At 52.5% G+C, this 24,866-nt stretch overlaps 1 protein-coding gene across 2 annotated transcripts in view; it reads right to left on the bottom strand.

Moving 5' to 3' along the window:
- The window catches only part of ZNF407 (zinc finger protein 407), a 311,190-nt gene that overhangs the window by 89,060 nt on the left and 197,264 nt on the right, over window positions 1-24,866 (bottom strand). For both annotated transcript variants that reach the window (XM_024580703.3, XM_053913458.1), the window contains 2 exons: window positions 21,457-21,577; window positions 1,936-2,114 (listed from right to left, as the gene is read on the bottom strand). In XM_024580703.3, the coding sequence (XP_024436471.2) occupies window positions 1,936-2,114; window positions 21,457-21,577 (300 nt within the window). The remainder of the gene's footprint in view (window positions 1-1,935; window positions 2,115-21,456; window positions 21,578-24,866) is intronic.

Raw genomic sequence — 24,866 nt, 5'->3', positions numbered from 1 at the left:
CAACCAGCAGGAAAATACCTTCTTTAATCTGCTCATATCCAAGTTATTATCTCCACTACACTTAAAATTAGTAGTCACAGAACAGTCCCGGGAGGTCAAGTGCAGCCCAGGGCACTCAGTTGATAATGCTGTGGTCACTGTGTGGGGTGTGGGTGGGCGCTGGAAACATCGGGTGCTTTGTAAGGAACAGGGCTAATGAGTATGCTGCATGCCTGAAGCTAACACAGAGCATGTCAAATGCAAAGAGTAACAGAAAACATAAAGTCACAGTTTGAAGACAAAGTAAAGTACCCCGAATGATACAGTTACATTCTTGCCTGGCTCTGTGTTTAACATTTTCATGCCAAGGGTCTTTTAGATGCTGGGCACGCCTACAGCCAGGCCAGGTGAGAGGGGCTTTGTGCGCCGGGGCAGTTTCACACTCAGCCTTTTGTTCAAAGAACTGCACATGGGCATCCCTGAGCTTGGGGGAGCAAACCCTCAACACTCTCCTCATGCAGATACCAGAGGGGGCAGCTGCCAGGGTCGCTCCAGACCAGACCACGTGTGAACCTCACCTGAGGTTCAAGGCCATGACGGGACCCCGCCCGTCCCTCCATCAGGATGCAGGCTGTGGCCCCCGACCCCGAGTCCAGACCGCAGAGACGGAGAGCGCAGCGGGGCTCCCGGGCCTCCGCGCAGAAACCTGCTTCGCACACCTCAGGTGGGATCAGGTGATACACCGCCCGGGGCAAAGACTTTCCAGTTTTCTCGCAACCAGACTAAGTCTACGGAAGAACAGGAATCACTGAAGAGCACTACTCTGCCATGCAGCGGGGACAGTAAACAGCCGACGCCCCACACATCCCTTGAGGGTTTCACTCGAAAATACTGAGGACTGCCGCTCCTAACACAGCCATGGAAACATCACCCCAAAACTAGGGCTAAGCACGCGTGAGCCTCCCACACATATAAGGCCAGGGGATCACTTTTCCTAAAACGTGTTTACAGAAATGAAACCTCACACCCGCCCCGAGGCTCCCTGGGCCTCACCGGGAGGCAGCTGTGGGAGCAGGGCAGCTGCCCTTCCGTGCGGGGCATCGAGGGGAACGTGTTCTGCGCTCTGCAGTTAGCTTCCTGCCCCTCCTTCTGTGACTCCTTCATTGGAAAGGTAGCGTTACTCTGTCTCAGGGGAACAGCCCACGTCCCTCGTTCCACTGGAGCCAGGGACGGGAGAGGCAGACAGCCGCCCTCCACAGACGAGGTCTTACTGGGCCGTCCCTGGAAGCAGAAGACCCTCCCGTAGGGGCGGGCGTCCTGGGACCGTGACGTCATGCACTCATGTGAAAGCAGACCCCGTGGGGCTGGGGGCCAGAGGGTGCTTCCACTTTGCGCCATCTGCACAGCTCAGAGCCTCTTCAGCAACACCCTCACCAAAGCGCCCGCTTCTGTTCTTCACGAGTCGCCCTGGACACAACAGAGTCTGCTAAGGCCAACGATCTACCGCCACTTCAAAAAGCTGATCACAGGAGCACAGACAAGTCTGCAAACAAAGAGCTGCGTTTTGTGTGGGGTTTCCCACGACCGTCACACCCCACTGTTGCCCCTGCAGCACCGCCGCACGGCCCGTGACCCCCGGTACGCCCGGCAGCCGGGCACAGGGGCACCTCGCTGAGACCTGCGCTGACACTAGCTTTTCAAGGCCTCACAGCGGGAATTTTGGCTCAGCTGTTTTCAATCTGTGCTGCTACTGACTTCGCCATCAGGGATGGCGATTCTGTCTCGTCCCCCCTTGACCAAGTGTCACTGAAAAGACTGTTCTTAGCTGAGGGGAGAAGCCCAGAAGGCTCTCTCTGGTGAGCCCGGGCGCAGGAGCCTGTCGTGGGCCCGAAGACATGGAAGGGAATGACACTCATGCACTTTGAAGCCGCGCGCCCCGAGGGCAGAGTGCCTCACCTGCGTGCAGGTAGGCCAGGTCGGGGTTCTCCACATCAGGGTGCCGCTCCTTCAGGTGGTTCCGGAACTCCGCGGGCGCGTTCGTGCCGTGGCCGCACTTGGGGCAGTTGTACATCTTCACGCCCTCGTGCTTGCCGGTGTGCAGGATGTGTTTGCGGATGTTCTCGGCGCAGTTCGACCTGCCGGGGGAGACAAGGGAGATGGAGGTCCAGTCAGGAGCGGGGGCCACAGACAACGGCGCTGGCTGACACGCAGGCCGGGCTGAGTGCCGCGACAGCCTGCGCGCCCCATGGCCCTTGGGAGGCTGGGTCTGGGCCTGAGGCTCACCCCTGGGGGGCCTTCTACCTTTGCGGTTCACGTCTGAGCAGAACCGGCGGTTCAGGCCCTACCACTTCAGTGCCCACGGACTCGGGTGCCACTTGGGGGCAACGAAGGGTGTCTTCTGCCCCCAGCACACGCCCGGCACACTGAGGACTGGCCCAGGGACAGCCCTGTTGCCCTGAGAATCAGTAGCATCCAGGGAACAAAAAAGCCTTGGCTTTTAACTTCTGTCAGGAGGCTGCCTCCAAGTCAGACTCTAAAGTGGTTTAAAGATAGAATGGTCACCCCCCTCGGCCCCCCAAGCTCATGCCTGGGAGACAAGTGAAGTGGCAGTGAGCTTTCTGAACTGCTGCGGGCTTTTCTGAGTAATGGCCTGGAAGTCACGCCTGTCTGCCACGTGGCCCTGGGAACACGTGGGGGCTCCTCTCCCACGGTGGCTGCAGATCCAGCCCACGGTCCGGCCCGAGGTGACCAGCAAGGGGGCAGGGACCCACCCGAGAGGCGCATGGCTGTCTGCACCTGAGACCGCGCGTTGGGACCTGTGGGACACACACACAGCTGCTTTCTCCACCATCCTTGCCACGGCGAGAAGAGGAAGGAAGAGAGCCCCGTACAGATTCAAGCAAGTGGGGTGGCAGCTTCTCCAAAAAGAAACGGAACTGTCAGGCTGCCTCAGCATCTACAGAGCAGAATCTACACCGAGCAAGTCAAAGAAAACCGAGCACTGCGTCCTTCCACTTCTCCTGAAGGTCGTGCCAAAGACCAAACCCTCGCAGGGCGTGTCTGGAGGAAAGCCTCTGGGGTGAGTGGTGACACCCCACCGCCAGGCCCTCGGGTCCGGCAGTGCTCTGCAGAGGCACTTTGCGGTCGCGCCAGCCCCTCGCCCCTCCAGCAGGCGGCACTGGCCTGTGCGCCCAGGCTCCACAGCACGTGTGCCCTCAGACAAGGCGCCCTGGAGACACGGCTGCACCCAACGTGGCACAGTAATGATGTCCCACTCACATGCAAGGGCAGCAGAGAGCAGTAGAGACCCGGAGACCCAGGAGACAGGCTGTTGATTCGTTGGTAGCAAGGCGAGTATGCAGAAGCCTCATCTCAGCATAGGGCACCAGGCACAGAGTTCCACGGAACATTCTAGCAAATGGTGCAGTGGTGGGGTCTCTTAAATGTATACACACCCTTGGAAGAATAGCTCTGCACCGTGTTGGCAGAAGTGACAGGAAACTATCTGAAGGCAGAGGCAACACATGGCCACTTTTGTAACAGTGACCGGAGGGGACCATGGTCCTCCTCCTCCACCTCGCTGAGAGCACTGCTCCAAAGCTGCTGACCAGGCAGACCCTGCCTCCGGCACTAGCCTCGCCATGTGCGGGGAAGCGGACCAGTCCCTCAGGACTGTCGATCTCAGGTGCCTCCGCCACTATCTCCTCATGGGAGAGCCAGGTGTGGAGAGCCACCCAAGATAGAGGTGGATCCAGTGGGGAAGTTAAAATTGCTAGCATGCCCCCAGTCCGCGGGTGGTGCAGACCTAATGGGGAACAGCCTCAGTCGTGTGTCCAGATTGCCAGTGACAGAAGGGGAGAGGACTTTGAAAACAGAGGGTTTTGTTCCTGAGGAAGGTGTGCCCTGGACAGAAACTCGCCGTCATTTCTCAGCACCGAGCTAGCACGTGAGGTCTAACCGTCCGGGGACTAGCACGGAAGCGAGTGAGGGGGCAGAGGGGACTGAAAGGTGAGGGTCCTTTCCACGTAAACACAGACGAAAACAGGAAAAGTGGAGTGGAGCTTGGTATTTTAAAAGGCATTAAGGACCATTTCGTAGGTGTATGTTTACAAATACATACATGTGCATTTTTACGTGTCCCACACATATACTGCATGTGTATTTAAGTTTGGTACCTCTGTGTACATGCATTTGTAACTGTTTTACCCCCACACACACACCGGCAACACTAAAACGCGTGCGAAGGAGGAAGACAGGCGGCGTTTGCCGCAGGACGCACACAGCCCGTGCGTTTCGTGGACAACAGAGCATGTGCGCTCTCAGAATCCATCCCCCACACCTGGTGTCAAGAAACAGAAAACCGACTAAAATACTGGGACGAGAGGGAGCTGCTCTGGCCTGCAAAAAACACACTATTCCAGTTCAAGCTGGAGAAGGAACAGCTGCAGTGTACTTTCAGCAGAACACCGACACAGCAGGGGCCATCAGCCCCTGTACTGGAAAATACCAGGCAACACACGGTTAAAACGATCGCACACTCCAGGGAGTAACACGTAGACTGGTCCCTTCCTGCTAACGAGTTCTGAGCGATATTCAGCCTGAACCTCTGCGTGGCGACTGGAACGGCCCAGTGGAAGTGGGCACACCGAGAACACGTCGGGGGGCAGGGGACCGAGGGAGGGGTTGAGCAGGGTCCTGTCCACAGCAGAGCCCCGGGCAGCAGTGGCAGCCAGGACCATTGGGCACGCAATCGGGAGGGGCGCTGACTGACCATGTCTCCAGTGAGCGTGGACTCTGCCCCACACACGTCGACCGGAAGACCCCGTCTTCCCAAGACCACAGCGCTGCCCAGACCGACACGCAGCGGCCGGCCGAGGCCGCCCTGGACCCGTGTGACGGGGACTGAAGTGCGCAGGCCTGGAGAAGTCCAAACTAAGACCCAGTTGGGGGCACCACTGTCTCTGATTTCAAAGCACACTATGAAGCAGCAGGGGTCAGGACAGTGCGGGGCAAGGAGCAGGGCAGAGGCGGGCGCCCTCGCCAGGGCAGGGCTCTGCCCCGTGGGGAGGCGAGTGCCAGGGCACAGCCAGGTGGGGACCGCGGCCCGAGTGTGCTGTGTCTGGGCATGAGGCATGCCCAGTCACGAGGGGACTTCACACTGAATTCGGAATATAACGTGTTGAAAACCTTGAGGCAGCACGCGCTCTCTGTCCTCTCCCCCTGTCTACCTGCCATCTATCTACCTGTATCCGTCTGTCTCTCTACCTGCCTACCTGTCTGCCTGTCTACCCACCACAGGCAGGGAAATTAACAAAAGCCCTGGAGGTGGGAGCTGTCTGATTTTAGGGCTTCTTTAAAAAGTATGTAAAAAGGAGTATTTTATTCCGTTCAAGGGCAATGTACTTTAAAATAATAAATATAAAACCAAAAGTACTTCTAGACTCCATAAAAACACTTGTCAGGACCATACACACACTGCCTACACACAGGGAATATAAACTAAATACATGTTATTTAACCTAAGGAAAAAGGAGCTTAAAACAACCCGACTATCATTTTCCTCTTCGGAAGCACCTTCTGTTGGTGGTTTTAAAAATGTGCCACTGATGTTGCTGAACGAACATACATCCACGTGTTTCCAACATCCAAGTCCAGCAATGGATACGGTCAGTCCCTGCCCCGCAGCCCCCACACTGCCCTGCTGCCCGGGTCGACCCCACGAGCCAGGGAGGTACCACTTGTAAGTCTTCACCAATCTTCCGGAGAAGTAAAATCGACCTTTTCAAGTGAAACATAAGCTGCGTATTCTTTTCTCCCCGCTCTGTGTGTAAATCTGTTAGCACAGCACGTCAGCACCTTGCTTTCACCGCCTGACCGCGCGGTGTGGGGGTCCTTCCGCATCAGCGCACAGAGCGTCCCGACGCCTCCGCCCTCTCCCCCGCTCCTTCCCTCCTGTTCCGTGGCCGGGCGGCCCTTCACAGGCGGGGCACAGCCTGCTTGCTTTACTGAACCTCTCCCAACAGGCATGGAGGTTGATTCTGGTCACTTGTGAGTGTGAACAAGGCTGCGATGACCAAGTGTGCACGACATCTCCCACTCCTCAGGACGCCAAGTAGAAGTGCCGCGAGCGTCAGCGGGCCCGAGCCTCTGTAATTCTGACAGTTCTGCCAAACCTCCCTCCAGAGAGGTCGCAGCAACTCACGCTTCCAACACTGCCTGGGAGGGCCTGTCTCTGTGCTTCCCGGACAAGGCCGCACGTCCCCGAACTCTCCAGGTCTTGCCAGCGTGGTGGGGGAAGAACAGCAGCTCCCTGGAGTTCCGGTTTTTAGTCTTTGCGAGCTTCAGTCTGCACTTCTCCCTGACGAATGGGTGCCGTTTCACACGCAGACGTGCCCTGTGCATCTCCTGCCTGCTCCCTGCTCATCGGGTTATGGTCTGCCACAGGGTCGGGAGTCATTCTCTTCCATGGGAAGGGGATGGACTCTGTCGAGGACAAAGCCGTCATTTTTTCCCTTAGTGTCATTTCTTCCTTTTGACTTTGCTTATAGAATCTTCTGGGAAGCGGCTTTTATTTTGTCCAACTTTTGTCCTAGCTTCCATACTTGGGGGCTACAAGGTAAGCCCCCCAGCCGGGTCTAGTACTGGCACGGCTGCGCCACGTCTCATTAAACCTCAGGTCCATTTCGGAGTTGCCCTCGAGTGCGGACCCAGACTGCTGGCCCGATCGCTCACCAACAGTTAGTTCCTAACAGCCTGTCTCGCCCCCATGGGCTTGAAACGGCACTTTCATCAGCATGTTACTGATTTGAAGCTGATCCTGGACTCTCTGTTGCAGGCACCCTTCTCGGGCACTGCAGTTCATTTCCACAGCCCCGCACTAAAGTGAACGTCCACCAGCAGAGAGAGCGCTGAGGTCCACGCACATAAGGGACACGAGGTCATTTCAGCCCCCTGGACGGTGCTGGGGCCACTGCCTGCTCCATGAGGAAACTAAGGGAGACCCCGAGGTCCTACACCACACAAAAGTAAACGTCATTTGGATTTTCAGACTAACACAAGGACACTACATTATGAAAGTGCTAGAACCCTTTGCGACAGCATGGACGGAACTGGAGAGCGTTATGCTAAGTGAAATAAGCCAGACGGTGCGGGACAAATACCATATGAGCTCACCTTTAACTGGAACATAATCAACAGAAGAAAAAAGCAAACAAAATACAACCGGAGACACTGAAGTTAAGAACAATCTAACAATAGACAGGGGGGAGTGGGGAGGGGACAGTGGGGAAGGGGGATTACGGGAACTACTATAAAGGACACATGGACAAAATCAAGGGGGAGGGTGGAGGTGGGGGAGGGAGGTGGGTTCGGCTGGGGTGGGGTGGAGGGATGGGGAGAAAAAGCATACAACTGTAATTGAATAACAATAAAAATTTTTTTTAAAAAGTGCTAGAAGAAAATACAAAAAAAAATTTTCTAAAACCTTGGTTGGAAGGAGGTCTCCTAAATAAAATTCAAAACCAAAATGCTACAGAAAGCAAAATACACTTCATAAAAGTTAAAACTTCTATGTAGCACAGTACATCACACGCACACTTAAAGGCAGGGAAAAGAAATGGACAACGAATATGCAATGTGCAAAAAGAAATGACCAATATAGAGACCACAAATAATTAGTAAAACATACAAAATCTAAAAAACCGGATAAAGAATATAAGCAAGAAAGTGGTAACTGGAGATCCACAAATGGTAATCTAGGCATTAAAAGGTAACCAACAACTCCAGTAACCAAGGCGACACCAACGAGAGCCTAAGGTAACGGAGGGGCAGACCCAGGGAGACGGAGGTGAATCAGCGATAAGGGGTCTGCTAGCGGAGGCTCCGCGTGACCTTGATGCTGGCCTTCCACAAGAAAACATACACGCGCTCTTCGATTTGGGAGTTCAGTGTCGAGAAACCATCCACAAGGAGAATTGTTACGCCGTTATTTAGAACAGGTGACCACTAGGGAACTTGCGAAACTCGAGGTCTGCCAGTGGAGAAGGGGCCCGTCACTCCGTGGCAGCCCACGCTGTGGGACTCGGCACTGCTGGGAGGGCAGCATGTAAGAGGGCTTCCGGGAGGGGAGCTGGTCTCCCTCCTGGCTCCAAGGAGGCCAGCCTGGGAGGGGAGGGTGAGGTGACAGAGTTGGGAGCTGGGTCGTGGGACTGCCCACCACAGCCCAGAGCACACGCCTGGCAGGGGTGGAGTTGAAAGGGTCCCCAGCCCAGGGGCCAGAGCCTTTCCTTGTCTGCTGTCCGGCACTGTGACCCCAGCAGGAGACAGGCCCAGGGGATGGAGCGTGGTGCTGCAGGTGCTGCTGCAGGCGGCCTGGTGTGGGGGCCACCGTCGCACACGCTCACTTGCTGACCAGAAGCCGTGACCTGGAACAAGGCTGACCTCGCGCACTGCCATGGGCGAGCCTCCTAGCTGTGATGTTAAGTTAGAAATTTAGAGCGACACGGAGAGCGAAGTGTGTGTCTGGGTCCTTCCGGCTCTCAACCACGCACAGGCGCCTGTGCAGATGTTAACCCCATGGAACAGGCATTATCTTTATGGAAAGGTTTCCAAGTCAGAGGAAATGTCTATGTTTGTTTAGTGTATTTTGGATCACTCAGATTATTCAAGAGAATATCTTTAAGATTTAATCATGTAAAGAAAACATGATCAAAACGTGCATTTTGAAAACAACAGGACTCTAGCTCTCTGTTAACTAGCTAAGCCCGGCAAAGGGAAACACTGGGAACCGGGAAAGGCATGCGGACTAGGAGCCTCTGCAAGCAAGGAGGAGAACCGGCAGCCTGCCCGCCCGTCCGCCCAAGCAACCACTGAATCGCATTCGCAACAGCGGCAAAGGGGGGCTGGCGGGTGCACGGCCACGGCCTGGGGCGGGGCGTAGCAGTGCCTGCACCACGCTTGGGCCTGAAGTGAGCCGCCTGCAAAGGAAGGCTGCTTTGTAAGTCAAGTTTTATATATCTGTGACGTGTGTGTATAGATACAGATATATGAGAATTTATGGTAGCTTCTTCTAGTTGAAAGCTTTGCAGATTTAAGGTGCTAGAAGTAAGTGTTAGTAAACCAAAAATACGTTTCACAATGCTTCTGAGAGTCCAGGCCAGAGCCTGACCTTATTTGGGACAAGCTAATAACACTGAAGAGAAAAACAGAAAGGCCAGACTTCATGCGCCAGTGGCACGCTGCACACTCGCACAGACGTGCAGCCCATCAGTCCTCAGGCCCGATCGCACACAGGCTGCACGCTCAGGCTCTCCCCGTCCACCAGGGGCGGGGAAGGGGCTGCTATAACACTGTGGGAACTCCTTAAGTGGCGGAGGAGGGGCTGCGTCCTCCCAAGTGGTGTGCAGGCGAACCGGCTGGTAACCACCAAGGCAGGATCGGCTGGTGGACGTGCAGCTTCGGACAGGGTCCTTACTTCCCGGCTCCTCAGTCAAGTATTTTGGGCACAAGGCCAGAGGAGGCAGGGAGTTCCCCACTTTTCAAAGCCTTTTGTAAGGATCATTCCCTGGCTCTTACGTTATTCCTTCCAAAGCTCTCTGGGTGTATATTTACTTGGTAGTAGTTTTAAAATGCACACTGTATTAATTTTGTTAAATTAAGTCCTATCGAGAAGCATTTACACCTTTTATAATTCTAAACTTATATGATCGCTTTTGAAGACAAAGTTAATAGACAAGAGTCACTAATGATGAGCAACCACTGAACGTATTTAAGAATCTACGTCCGTTTTTACAAAACTGCTCGCATAATCCATTTAAAAATAATAACTGGCTCATTCCAGTCCCTGCACACAATGCTCCCTTTGTCCCTGGTGCGTCTCTCAAACGTCTTATTTTAAAGGAATATATAGTACTCCCGCAAGACGTTTTCCCATTTCTATTCTCTCCCACTCCTGCGAGCCCTTGTTCCCGGTGATAAGGCAATCTCCTCCGGGATCGGAGCGCTGTACTTGCGCTCCACGAGTGACAAGGACTCGACGTGAGTAACTGCTGTGCACAGGTTGTAATTATGTCAGCTGGAGTGTTGAACAAGGGGACTGATTAATGGGCGCCCCGGCCCCGGCGCCGTCCCTAGCAAACCTCTGCGCAGGCCAGCAGTGTGGCGGCTAAAGCCGAAAGACAAAACATGCCGGGGCGCTGTGATAGATGAATCGCTCCCACAGTCTTCAGGCAGATGTTCCGGGACAGCATAATATACAATTACTCTGCCTTATCACTTTCCCAGGGACAATAAAGCTTCCTCCTTCTATAGCTCATGCGAGTGAAGGCAAAATTCGTTTTACTTTTACAGCACCGACTCACTTATCATGGTGCCTCGGCCACGCTTTCACAGCTAAAGGAAACACATATTCCACCTCCACACGGCAAAGGCCCTCAAAACTAAAACAGGAGCCGGTTTGCAGGCCCCTTCCCATCAGACCCCGCGATGCTGGGGAAGACTGCTCGGCTAGAAAGGGCGCCAGGAAGGTGCCGTGTGTGGGCACGTGCAGTAGAAAACAAGTCCCCGTGAGCCAAGAAGTGACGTTCGGGTTGCAGAATCACTACGCTCCTAACACTTGTCAAAGGCCCCTGGAAACCATTCATTAAGAGGAACGTGCCGTTAAAAACACCCATATGCTGACGTGTCCACACACTTCCCAGGCACGGGTGCGCGGCTGTGTGGGGCCGAGGGCGCCCGTTCCCGGGGACCCTGAACTCCCCCTCGCCACTCCTGCTCGGGGTCTTTGGGTCCTGTTCCTGCAGAAGGCCGCGTCAGCCTGGGAACGGAGGCAGCCTTGGCCGTGACAGTGACACCCTGCGGGCAATGCTTACACACACCCGTGGGAGCGGGTGGCCACTTGCGCCACAGGCACAGAAGTGACGCCTGACGTCTGTGAGGACACGGACAGTGCTACCTCACTGTGCAGAGGGAAACGCCCTGTTCATTTTTGAAGTAAAACACTACGCTAACACTGAAAACTGAGATGCAGCTGTGACCACCTTGTGGCGACCTCATTCGTAACGAAACAAAGCAGCGAAAATGCCCACAGAAGCCAAGGAAGCCCCCACAAAATGTGGGCGGCGTGCCAAACGTGCGCACACACCCACCCACCTGTGCGGCCTGCACAACTGCCCACTGCTCTGTTCGGGACACCTGAGCACAGACCCGCCTCGTCTCCCCAGAGGGGGGCATGTCTTCGGTCTCTCTCGTCCTCTGTGCACAGGCCCGAGGCGCCCCCAGGGCCCTCCTGATCCGCTCTCCTGGCAGCGCCCCCAGCAGGGGCCCAGGCCTCTAGAGACGCGGCAGCGGGGAGGTGGCAGGGGTCAGTCTGAAGCAGTCTGACTTGAGCTGCGCCCCCAATGGCCAGAGGAAGCGTCATGAGGCCCATGACTGGTGAGAGAGTTATGCCGTGCTTGTACGTCCTCGGAGGAGGTCAGCCCGAGGAAAGGCAGGTAAAGCAAAGGGAGGGGCCGTAAATGTCGGGGGGCTGGGTGTCATCACAATAAACGGCTGATGATGTCACTGCAGGGCCTGTCAGATTTACTGATCTTGGAAAAACCCTGAGACATTAGCAAGAACTGTTTGGAGTAAGTCATCGGAAAGATGTCACATGTTAAAAAACTACATTTGCAATGAGTCTGTGCTCAGTGACCACACGGAGCTGCGGGCTAGTGCCACGCTGGCATTTGAATGACGGGGACAGTTAGTGTAAAGGAGCATTTTGCAGGAATTCTCTATGGAAAGCCAATGAAATCCCAGTGTTGGGAGTGTGTGGCAGGGAGGGCAGAGCAATACCACGACACAATCTCCACGTCCTCGAGTGAGAGCTCTGAGCAGGACGAAGGGGAAGTCTCACCGGCGTGGGCACGCCGTGGCAGCCAGGGTCCAAAAGGACCTGGCGGTTCTGTGGCCCCGGCTCTAGGCTCCAGCTGCAGAGACTCCACGCAGAGAACAGTGAGGTGCCGCTCTGCTCCGGGCACATCTGCCAGGGCACGGCGGGTTCCTCGCAAACCCCCATCTTCCATGACAGGAGGCCCACGGCCAGCTCTCTCGCCGCCCCAGGTGGGCATCTGCGTGGGACTGAAAGAGCAGCTTGCAGCAGACTAAGGAAAACAAACACGACGTGTGTCCTCGGCCTACGGGCTCTGCGGCTCCCGCCATCGCCTGAGGCTCTCCTCGGGGCAAAGGCCCTCGGGACCAGCCAACCAGCACTCCGGCCATGTCTTCCCCTCAGCCACTCCCCCGGCCCATTCCCATCCGTTTACCGAGGGAACAGGTGCCCTCTCCAGGCAGAGGCAGACTGTCCTGCCATCAGGTCGCTGAGGTGCTGAGCACACCCACCCAGCCCACTGCCTGGGGGCCCCTCGAGTTTCCGGGAGGCCGCCCTTGGTCTCTCCCACCATTGCTCTCCGCCCTGCACTTTGTCCACTTCCCACACCTTCCAAGGGAGTGATGGATCACCTGGGTGCCACCCAGGTCCACTGGGCCCGGCACTGACCACTGCCACTGCCACGATTTCGTCTTCAAACCCCGTTTCCTTCTGGGCATTTCCTGAGTCTGAGCGCTGTGGAGGGAAATGGGTCCCTGACCCCACTCACGGTCACCGTCCTCCTCCAGCAGCCCGGGCCCTGCAAGCAGCCCAGTGGCAGCACTGCGGCCCCACGGAGGCTGCGGAAGGATGGCAGGCACCTGTCTGCTGCCCAGCCCCAAGTGCCGTTTGCTGCCCCGCTGAGGAGCACAGGGGCCAGCCTCTGGCTGAGCCTGGTGGTAGGGCTATGCCCAGGGTGGCGCCCCCCCTGCCCTGCCGGTTGGGCCCCTTGCGGGTTTCCAAGTGACCTGCACCCCTGCTGGGTTCCTCTGGGGCCCACCCACGGCATGCTGCCCGTGCGTGAGCTTCATAAAGCAGAATGCGAGCCAAGACTCACGTTTCCTGCGCAAACTTCTCCACTCCCAGGCCTTGGGGGTGGATGCGTCCCTGAACACACAGTGCCCCGTGCCCCAGGCTCGCAGGAGGGGGTGACTTACAGTCGAAGGGACTGTGCACTGTGGGAGCGCCGAGGGAGAAAGCAGCTTCCTTTTAACTCAAACGAAAGCTGTCGAGTTTTTAGAACAAAACAAATTTCTCAAATTTAAGTGCCAACTGCTTTTTACAACTAATTCGACCCAAGAGATTGATTTATTTAAGCACAAACACTAAATATTTACCACACTTTCTCTCAAAGGGAAAATTCTGATTGTTTAGTGACATTTCACATACATGTTAGAAGCTGTCATTCACGATGAAGAAAGAAAACACACTGAGAAAAGAAAGACAGAGCAAAGGTAATCGACAGTTTCCAAATGTGCCCCAGGAGATGTCCATACGGTGTCACAGCTGATGAAGGAGACACTAAGTCACGGACTGGGCTGTTCAGCAAGATTCAAGCCAAACGAATCATGAGCAAGGAATTAAAGTTTAGTGGGGAGAAGAAATGGGGAACATGAGGTCGAAACTCCCTGTGGGGATAATTATCAGGTCACGTTATTATGTTATCGAACAACAAATTCAGGTTGATCGCAACTGCAGCTCACTGTTGCTCTGTAGTAAGAAGCAACATAAAATTTCCCCAAGAAGAAAAAATTCAGGTGCCCTTCTTGCTGTGTAGAAGTTCTCAGAGACACGGTGTTTCTCAGAAACGGAGAGAAGCCCATGCAGAGTTTGTGCTACGTGCATTCTCTTAACGGAGAGAATGGAGACTTGCAATTCACAGAAGATGGTGTCGTTTCTAACAGACGCTCTCCGGGTAAGGCAGGCACACACGCACCTGCTGCCACGCGCGAGGTGCCCTGCGTCCCGTGAAGGGACCTGAAGGAGCAGACGGTGCGCCGAACGAGAGGCGACCCTCACACCTCGTGCCCCACCACCGCGCCCCTCTTCCAAGTGGTCCAGGCTTCGCCGTCCTTGTTTCCTCCACAATCGCTACAGCCCTGGAGAGGCAGCATTTCAAAAGATGCTGACACAAATGATCTGAAAATAAAATGAAATAACTAATATCTTGCATTCCGAATGAACCAACGGCAATTGGCCACGTGCTTTTATTTACTTCAAAGCCATTTTATTCCAGGCCGTTACAGTCTCACAGCCGAGTCTCAGCTGGGGCGATCCGCTCACACGCGGGAGGGAGAGCCTGACTCCGCACGGGCCGCTGCCAGCCCTCCTGGCGGGCTCAGAGTTTTCCTAATAAGCCACGTTGCAGAGCCTCCGGTGCCGGCAGATGCAGATAGTTACATGGGAAAGTGTTTTGTTCTGTGGTAATAGCTCTGGTGCCTGAGGGATAACTTATTATGCAAGAGACTGTTGCCCCAAAAATGTTTTCTATTTTTTTCATCTCTAAGGCTTTTCTTTCAAACGTAACATAGACAGATATATCTAACTGCCGCCCCAGGGACTGTCCATAGCAATTCCTTGTAGGAAGACCATCCCCAAAGATAGCCTGGGTCCTCGCGTAATGACTGGGTCTGGGACTCGGCACCAGCAGGTGGGGTAAACATGTTTATCCAGACTCTACTTTAAGAGATAGCAGAGGGAGTGTGTGGTCACTTTGGGTTCAAATGGCTCTTCTAATTAGTCTGTGGTCCCAACGCTTATTTCAGCTACATCAACCAGCAAAACAACTTACGTGTACTGACAGGCAAAAGGAGTTATCTTAGACTTTTTTCCTTTTAAAAACATCTGAACCAATTCGCAATTTTTACTGCTGCGGAATCTGTTTGTTTTCAAGTCCCCAGATTCTCTTTACTGAAAGGAGCTGCGTCCGAAGGAAACCCACGGCAGCAGCTGCAGGCCGGACACTGGTCCCGTGCAGGCTCAGGACAGCCGGCTGAAACCAGAACCGGCAAAGCCTGTGTACGGGCTGGCACGGGGCCCCGCGGAGCAGCAGGGGCACAACACGCCACCTGTGAGACCTCGTCAGACACAAACATCCCAGGGAACATGAAACCAAATCAAAACCACCATCAGAAAGGAGAGAAAAAATAAAACTCACTAGTGAAAATCAGGAGATACTTCTGCAGAGAGAGTTCAATTTCTGCTGAAACCAAAACACTGGGGGAAGGATCCCTTTGCAAACCGCAGAGGTTTCATAGTTCATTACAGAAACCGAGACACGATCACGGCGTTCTGGGAGGCCCCCCATCCCGACCTGTGCACACGGCGGGGCGGCGGCCCCCTGCACAATGCTGCGTCACTGAACTGGCTTCGAGACACCACGGGTGTGGTCTCTGTGTCCAGTGACCACACCTGGCTTCCCAGAGCAGCCAGGACAGGGGGAGGCACCTGGCCAGCTGGCCTCAAGGCGGCCAGCAGGAGGGGGTCCCTCAGGAGCAAGCCGCACCCAGACACACCCGGGACACATCACCTGCCACAAGAAACTCCTCAACTGGGAGGTGGCCTTGGAATCATCATTGTCCCAAGAAAGCTCGCATGGGACTGGGTTTTAGCCAAAGGAACCTTCCAGCCTGGCACATTGTTTTATTCCATCGACTGGATTAGCAGTTATAATATGGTGGAATATAAAGAGATGACAGAATTGAGATAAATAAAACAGTACTGACTTTAAGCGATAAAATAAGTTTCCGTAAATTCATCTTTCTCCGGTGAGAGCACCGGAGGCCTGCTCTCTCAGCAAGTTCAATCCCACACAAAGCGGCATCCCCAACAACCATCACCAACGCTGTCCTTAGAGCCCGACTACATTCCTGTCACCGCCGAATTGTGCGCCTTTGCCGATGCCTCCCGATGCCCCGGCTCAGCCCTGGAAACCACGTCTCTGGCTCCTGTTTCTATGAGTTTGAACTTTTTTCCCCCAAGATTCCACATGTAAATGATATCATGCAGTATTAGTCTTTCTCTCTGCGGCCATTTCACCGACAAAATGGTTTGATTCAAAGTCTGTTCTGACATAACTAGGCCTGTGGCACCACATTGCTTTACACATACAGCATATCTAACATCAACACCAGACATTGTCACTGATTGCTTTCACCTGGCGTCACTCCTCTTCAAGAAGTTCAAAGTCACCCAAAGGAAAGAACTGCTACCTCCGACTCTTCAGAGGAAGGGGAGGGTGCCGTTGGAGGGGTGCACGCCCTCCCTTCCCTAGCCTGGCACCTACAGGCTCTGCTGCCCACCCTACGCCAGTTGTCCTCCGTGTCGTTCTTCAGGACAAAGGCAAGTGCATCCTGTCCACCATCTCTGGAGCACAGTCTGGGAACCGGCCTGATGCCGGGAAACTGAAACTCTGCGGACAGATCCTCCAAAAGCAGCAGAGGGTCCCCGTGGAGCCCGCCTGCCGTACTCCGGGAGCTGACAGCACATGGGGGACGGGGGCAGGGACAGGGCCCCGCTGTGCCCTGCACCGGGCTCCTGCTGCCACAGCACCGGGAAGGCCTGCCTACGGTGGCCTGGCACGTAAGACACACACGTCTGGGCTGCACATTACGTGAAGACGCACAGTATCATCTGACACCTGAAGAGTTTTCGTGACTAAGACACTTGACAGACACTTGTGTTTGAGAAAGTAATGTAAACTGTTAAAGGGGAAATACAGACTTATTACAAGTACAGCTTTCTGCCTCACGTCTTAACGCTGTCCCTGAATGCTTCCAGCATCGCGCAAAGTTAAGGTGGAATTCAATTCAACTCACGGTGTCATTTGACAGTTTTCTGGGACACACACACACACACACACACACACACACTTCAGATGGTTGTGATGACCAGTACATTTTCCCTAAGGCACTCAGATGTGTGAAAACTTACTGAATTCAGTCTAAAAAATACGAAACAAAATATTTAGATGTTAGAATGTAGCACAAAAAGCATTTCTAGGTGGTACCACATCTGGATTAAATGTTACATTCACCAAAAAAAGGGAAAGAACGTTCTCTTGGAATCAAAGCCTCACGGATCAGCGACTTCTGCGGACACACCGGCCACACCGGCCCAGAGCTAAGTAAACCTCCCAGTCGGGGAAACCAAAGGGCGTCTCCCGCAAGGTCAGCAGGACGCTGGAGTAAATGTTTACGGCGAGGCAGGAGTCACAGACTTCATTCCTCAGCTCTGTAACATACTTCCAAGTAATTACAGGGAGAATGGAAAGAGTGGAGACAGTGAAAGGGAAAACAGTCCAAGAACGTTTGTGAAGAGCGTGCACATGGCTGGAAGTGCCGAGAAGCTGAGAAGAAAACCTGGCCGAAAGCGGTCTTCAAGCACGAGGCTGTTCCAAGACCCATCGCGGGGATGTGATAAGTAAATGACCAAGTGGCCAGACTTCGTCTCAAAATGTTAGTCCTCTTTAATTTACAAAACGACAAAGTGCAACATGGGGTCGCCCTCAGTATCTTCAGTACTGCAGGTAGTATTTTCTGTTGTTCTGCAGGACCTCCCGGCGTTTACTGTTTGATGTGTATGTACTGTTTCCTCCTTAGACCCTAAATTAAAAAGTGGACGCCCATGAGAGGACAATCCATGTGGAAGAAAGTCCAATTAGGGCCACCTACGATTATGTGGAAGCCAGCGCCCTCGGTGAGACAGGGCACAGTCTGAGACTAATAAATTCTACGGGGAAACAGATTTACATCATTAGAGAGGGTACTTGCTACAACATAGCAAAGGCTTTTCTACTCCCCATTAATATAGAAGTGACAATACACAACAAAGGGAAATAAAAATAAGAGTCAATGTTAGGTTGTTTCCATTTTAATGTGGAAGCAAATCTAACAAATTTGCTGCACAAATAATATCGGACATGTGCTATGAATCTCAATTTATGCTTTGAGGTTATAATGAATAATAATTAATGGTGAAAAAATTTTGGAGCAATGATGAAATATACTGATTTGTAATGGATTAGACTTTTGGATATTTTAGACAGTAAAAGCTTAGGAAGGGGGCACATGTTTACATCTAAATAGAATGAAATGTCACTGCCTAAATTAATAATGCAAACTTGAAAAATAGCCCCAGGTTCAAAGGACCAATTATAAAATTCTTTTGTAAACAAATCTATATTCACATTTTTCATGAATAATTATTACTACTAGTATTTCTCCCCTAATGTTCAATTTATAAAATGAAAAATATATTTTTCAAGGAAATTGAAATATTACTACAATTTCTAACGATAGTTACCTGAAAATAAGTGTTAATAATGGCATAGATAGGAATACACTATAGGAATGATTTTTATGTATATATATTAAATAAATAAAAGCCTAAAGGGGAAAAGAGTTAATTAAATATTTTAAGCAGCAAAATATTACGGAAAGGTGCCAATAGCCCAAATGCGATCTTCGTAGAGAGCGTGTGACTGTCTTACAGGTACTCGCATGCACGCTCAGAAACACCGCATCCTGAGAGAAGGCGTTCTTCGTTCTTGCGAGCGCGGTCCGCATTCTGCCGTGCGGTGCAACCGGAACGATCGTGGTGAACTTAACTCTCTGCTCATTTTTAATCTTTTGCTCACCAACAAAAAAATACAGGTGTGTGCTGTAAATCCCACGTTTCATTCCTAACCCCTAACTTAGGAAGTCTTCATGGATTTTTCAAAGTTAACTTGCCTCTTGTTCACTAGTGAACACAGACAACTGTATGGACACAGAGTGACAGAACTCGCACAAACAGAAAACGTGCCAACTCTTCACTTCCAGTAATAATCAAGTTATTTAAAAGTTTTAAATACAGATAAAATCACCCTGTTGTCAAAGACTTGGAGCATTTCAAGAGGGAGTTTGGCAGAGACGACTACACTTAAAGTGTCTGGAGCAGTAACTGGAGGGACAGGGCCGGCGTTCTAGGGAAGCACAGCCCCTTCCCACTGCAGGGCCCAGCACTCTCCCCAGCTCAGTGACGCTGTCTCAGGGAGGCCACCCGAACGCGGACCAGTGAGGCAACCTCGGCCTCAGCAGAGGGGTAACACACTTTCACACCAAGAAAACCCAGACAAGGACCTGAGAGCCTACTGAACACAGTCCTGATCTGCAAGACAAAATTCAAACCCCGACCTTTGCAGTAATACCATTAATTAAAAGTCTTAAATCACACTTCTAGGAATTTCTTCCAAAAAATCATGGATGTGCACAAAAATTTTGTTAGGAATAAACATGTTTTGAGTAAAAACCTGAAAATGGCTTAAGATGTTTAAAAATGTAATAAAGTGACCCCTGCTCATCACTCTAACTCGAGGCCACGCAAGTCTTACCGCTGTGCTCCAGAAGAGCAGTCTGCAGACCAGGCGTTTGGAAACTCCAAGTATTTCAGTGACTACCCAGCAATCGATTTTGAATTTGACAAAATTTTAACAACTTCAAGAACTAAACAAGTCCCCGGGGGCATCTACTATAACTGCACTTCACCACCCGTCAGCCCTCGGGGCAGCCTGCCACACGCAGGCAGGCGTGCGGAGGCCCCAGGGCAGCGTGCCTGCCCGGTCGGGGGGCTCGCGGGGCGGGGCTCCCATCGGCACTGCCTGCCGATGCTGAAGTCCCTCACCTCACGGGGACCACGGTCCCACACGGCAGGCACCCTGACACCCCTCTTTGCAGAGGTGGAGGTGGTCCCTGACAGGGGTGGCGCCCTCCTGAGGCTCGGTGGCCTACTGCCACCACCTCTGCCCGCAAAAGCCACCTGGCCTGGCTCGCTCTCGGGTCTGGGGTGAGCTGCGGAGTCTACCTCCAAAATCTGCCTGCTGGCGGGAGACAGCGCTCGGGCCGGGTGCACATGCGGGTCCGTTCAGGGTCTTGTTTGCAATAACAGTTCTGCTGCTCAAAAATAATATTTTAAAACCACAGTCACACAAGAAAAGTGGAACAGAAGGGTGGTTATACTTTAAATGTGCACAATTGATAACGAGAGAGAGAGAGAGAGAGAGAGAGAGAGAGAGAGAGAGAGAGAGAGAGAGAGAGAGAGAGAGAGGAGCCCCCAAACACCAACTCGAACCTTATGCACGAACACAGCCTGGAAAGACACAATCCTAACAGCTAAAAATGGTAATTAAAGGAAGTTTTTATAACTTTGTAATTTCTTTTGTATGTTTTATAGGGAAGGCAACTACATAGTATGGCCTCTTTAATAAGAAAAAAGAATCTTCAATAATGTTTATTTTTTAAATAACTCACATTATCAGCGCCTTAGAATTTCTGGGTCGGCTTCTAATTGCATCACCATTTTACCAAACTTCCAAGACACACCACTCTAGTGTTAAGCAAAGACAGAACTCATAAAATGTTGAAAGAATGAATAATTAATGAATGAAATATATCTGTAATATCTCTGTTCTATTAGATGACCTTTAAAATACAACTTAATGCAGTAATGAGGATAATAACAGAGATTGTGGCAATATATTTACTGAGCGCCGGCGACATCCAGAGGAACACAGAAGCCGAGTTTTACCACCGGCTGTGGGCTGCCGGCACAGGTCCCCGTAAGGCCCGGAGGCCGCTGTGCTGGCAGGCTGCCCTGCAGCTCAAGGAGCAACAACACGCAGGCTCCAGCTCCCACATGAGAATGCTCTCCCCCTCCCACTCAGGCTCCACAGTCAGCTGGAGACGCGCCTAAGACAGATGTCACACGCTGCCTGCACACCCTGGGGTGTCCCTGACCCTCCTGAGCTCCGATCTCACAGCCAGGCTCCAGTGTAACCTCACTCCCCGGCTTACGTCCCTCTGCCCCCTCTGCATACCCGCTTCCACAGAGGGTGACCTCTTCCTCTCCACACCTCTGCGTTGCTGCCACCGACCGCCAACGCTGCAGGCTAGAGGGGACCACTTGGCCCCCGCGGGCCTCATGAGCACACATGACCTCCCCCACACTCTGGGCACGGAAATGCTGCCCTGGGCTGTGGCCACCTGGGCGTGCGTGGAACATCCGCATGTCTGAAGCTCACCCACCCCTTCAACCACCACGGAGACACTCGCTCCCCTGGGGGGCTTTGTTCCAGCAGAACTCTGTCCTTCTCCACGCAGGTCCCTGGCTTTCCACTCTACCCAGCGGATCTGCATTATAATCACTCCTGCACAGGACCAGTCACCTACCCTGCTAGGATGTCCTTAAGGGCAGGAAGTGTGCCCAGTATTGCCTGCTCTGCCCAGGCGAGCGTCTCCCTCCCCACAGGTGAGACACCACTCAGCTGAGAAACTGGGATGGCTCCTCACTTCGGCAAAGAAAGAAAACCACTTGAAATTCGGGTGTGCCCAAAGATAATGAAACCTAAATGTAAAGAATGCAACCAATGGAGAAGAATTTTCAGTTCTAACAACAGTCACAAAAACTGGGCAGTGACGTGAATCAGTGAGTCACTTCCAAACTGTGCTGACTTAGGCTGGTCACAGGACTCTGTAATGGTGAACGCAACCGGACCTCCATCCCTGCTGTGGCCCCGCCCTGGAAGGAGCCCTTACCTGTAGTCACACCAGGGGCACCGGTAGGGTTTCTCGCCCGTGTGTACCCGCTTGTGCCGCGTCAGGTGAGACTGGGTGGTGGAGGCGAAGTTACACTCGTCGCACTTGAAAGGCTTTTCCCCTGCAATGCATCAAGAAGTGGGGCATGTGAATCAGCACGGAAGTTGGAAACAAAGGGCTAAACCTGTTGTTAACAATTAAAAAGAAACTTATTTCCATAAAACTTTAATAATATAGTTCAATGGACTACACATATTTGGGGCATTTAAATATTTTCTCTCAGTGAGAAGGAAGGTACCACCAATTTTTATTTCTATATTGTAACAGAAGGATGGTATACATTTAGTCCAAATGTAACTTACACAAACGGAAATCCAAAGGACGGCTGTGGCCCAGCGCTAGATTTGAAGACATCTGACAAACTACAGCCGAGCCATTACAAAATCTCAATGAGGATAAACCAGGGAAAAGCACTGATCAAAAATACACTTTGAATATATACTGTAAAACTTATCAAGATGTTAAATATGAAGATAATAATACAATAAAGCTATAAGTTGATACCAATTAAAACACTGTGAGAAGAGAAATTATAGCTCACTAAGTTGAATCAAAGGTACAGAAGCTTAAGAGAAACATTTAAAGTAGCATTTCACAGCACTTTACATTTTCTCCCCCCGTCCCTGGGCACATACAACCACTGTACCTACAGACACGCTTCACCACGAGTCAGTCCACAGCTGGCACAGGACTCTCGGCTGGCCCTGTGCCGCTGCTTCTTGCCCTTTACCCACCTCCCTGCACACATACATTCGAAGAATTCCGCTAGCTACACTGGCTGGTGAGCACTTGAAATGTGGCTACTTAACTTTAATTAATGTAAACTTAAGCTTTAAAACGGATACTGGATTCACCTATTGAAACAATGTTTAAGTTGGTGTGGGACAGCTTGGGAATGGGAACTAGATTTTATCAGATGTAAATGCATGCGGATCATGGATTTCAGAAGAAAACTTAGCCTCTGGGTGGGAAGGTGCTAGAAGTGTAAATACACACCCATTTCAAACTCTTAGAGCAAAAAATAATAAGGTATTGATAAGAATGTTATACAGATATCATGTTGAAATAATTTGGATGTATTGGGTTGGCCAAAAAGTTCGTTTAGTTTTTTCTGTAAAATGGCTCTCATAGTGCTTAGCTGTCTTTAACATCATTTGAAACAATTTTATTACATTGTATTGTGACAGCTGTCATATCAGCCTGCATTTTAAAAAAAAAGACATCAAAATCGGTGCATTTTTGTGTAGCCATTTTAATATTGAAGATGGAAGAAAATAAACATTTTTGGCATATTATACTTTATTATAATTTCAAGAAAGATAAAAACAACTGAAACGCAAAAAAAAGATTTGTGCAGTACATGCAGAAGGTGCTGAGACTGATGAAGCGTGTCAGAAGTGGTTTGCGAAGTTTTGTGCAGGAGATTTCTTGCTGGACGGTGCTCCACGGTCGGGTGGACCACCTGCGGTTGACAGCGATCAAATCGAGACACCGACAGAGAACAATCAGTGTTCTGCCACGCAAGAGATGCCGGCATACTCAATATGTCCGGATCAATAGAGTTATTAGTGAAAATGAAAAATGTGTCTTTTACCTTATGGAAAAAAATAAACGGGCTTTTTGGTCAACCCAACAGATTGGCAAAGAAATCTATTTCTGGGAATGCCGCGGAGCTTTTGTACCCGGCTGGCCTGCCTGTGTGCCGACACAGTACTGTCACGATTACGGCAGCTGCACGGCCTCCAGGTGAGGTAGTGAGTCTTCCACTTTCCACTCGACGAGTCCCAGCGGTCAGACAATGTGAGGATTTTTCAAATTAAGCCAATTCACACACAGTCTGAGGCTTCCTTCCTCCATTCGACCTCGGTTTTGACAACGTCCTGACATCAGGACTCACCGCAGAAGCGCTCACCTCGACGACAGCCGTGGTGGACGGTGCCCGCCTGCCGCGCCTCTGACTGGCGTGGGAGGGAGGGCCGGGGCGGGTGGTGGTGGTGGAGAATGCGTGCCATATGCATTGCCAGAGTCAGAGGTGCAAACTGAAGGCCGTCCAAACCCTCTGAAGGTCACTTTCTTGGTTTGGAGGCTTTAGCATAAAAGGACTCAAAAACCACGACAAACGTTTCGTTCATTTAAACTTACGGCATTTTCATGTCACACAGGTTAAACCTAAAACACCACTTTTAAAGAGTAACGGCATCTGCCGCACCCTCCATAACCACCCACCTGAAGCTCACACTAAGCCCGCACAGTGCCTCGGTGCACAGCGAACTGCCGACCCCACCTGACCCAAGGGCAGCGCAGACTGACGTGCGCACCGGGGAGAAGGGCACGGTGCGCGCCAGCAGGCCCCCAGGACGGGCTCGTGGTGTCGCCCCCACAGCCACGGCTCACTCAGGCCCGCACGCGGCAGTTCCTGTGCGGCGCACTCATCCTGGGGCGAGTCCAACACGACTGCTTGAACACGGTAACTGGCATTTTTTGTAGTCAGAAATGATCATTTCTCCAGGAAATGCACTTCAGCAATGCAGGCGTACTTTCTCGTTTGTTAGTTCTAATACACAGACAAAACGAAAAGAGCGAGCCCAACTCCTGGATGGTAAAAGGTGAGAGCAGACCTTACAGGTGTCAGGAAGGGCTCAGCCACCTGCCACCTCCCAGCGCCAGACAGGAGGTGGCCCGCTCTGGAGAGCGCACACGCCTGGTGAAGGGCAGCTCTGGGGGCCGGGTCAGCTTCACTGGCTGCCCTGGGACCAGCCCCGCAACCCCCTCTATCATGGCGCAGCCAGCCCGCTGCGCAGATCCGTAGGCAGGATGTGGACAACAGGAGCTGCGTGCGCCCTGTGCAAAGAGCAGATGGAGGGGACAGCTCCTTCCCTCCTCCTGTCTCTCCTGGCACAGCGCGCCAGGCTTCACTCTTTCTTGTGGGTGGTCACCTTGGCCCGAGTAGCCACGAAGGAATGGTCTGAGCCTCCGGATCCTCTGCCCAAGTCCGGGAAGATGAGGGGGAACCGGGATGCGGGGCCGAGCGGCCCGTGTGTCAGGGGCTGTCAGACAGCCACACGCGCCCCTGCCGGCGCCCACGTGGCATCGTCCAGGCGGCGCGGCGCCAGAGCTGGCTGAGGCCCTCCAACCTCACGTGAGGACCTGCTCCTGGGCCCTTGAGCCAGGTGTCTCTGACAGGTGACAACAATGAATCTCGGACAGGCCCCAGACAGCGGCACCACAGGAGGGAGTGACCGACGCCACCTGGAACAGGCTGGCACCTGCCCTGCCCCGGCTGAGTGTAACCTGCCTGCGCTGTCCGTGGTGAAAAGGCAACCACGTCAAAGAGGAACGCAGCAGAGAAA

The sequence above is a fragment of the Desmodus rotundus genome, chromosome 10 (genome assembly GCF_022682495.2).
Source record: "Desmodus rotundus isolate HL8 chromosome 10, HLdesRot8A.1, whole genome shotgun sequence".
In the NCBI taxonomy this organism is placed as follows: Eukaryota; Metazoa; Chordata; class Mammalia; order Chiroptera; family Phyllostomidae; genus Desmodus; species Desmodus rotundus.
Note: the sequence above shows the minus strand (reverse complement) of the source record. Positions and strands in the feature narration are given on the sequence as shown.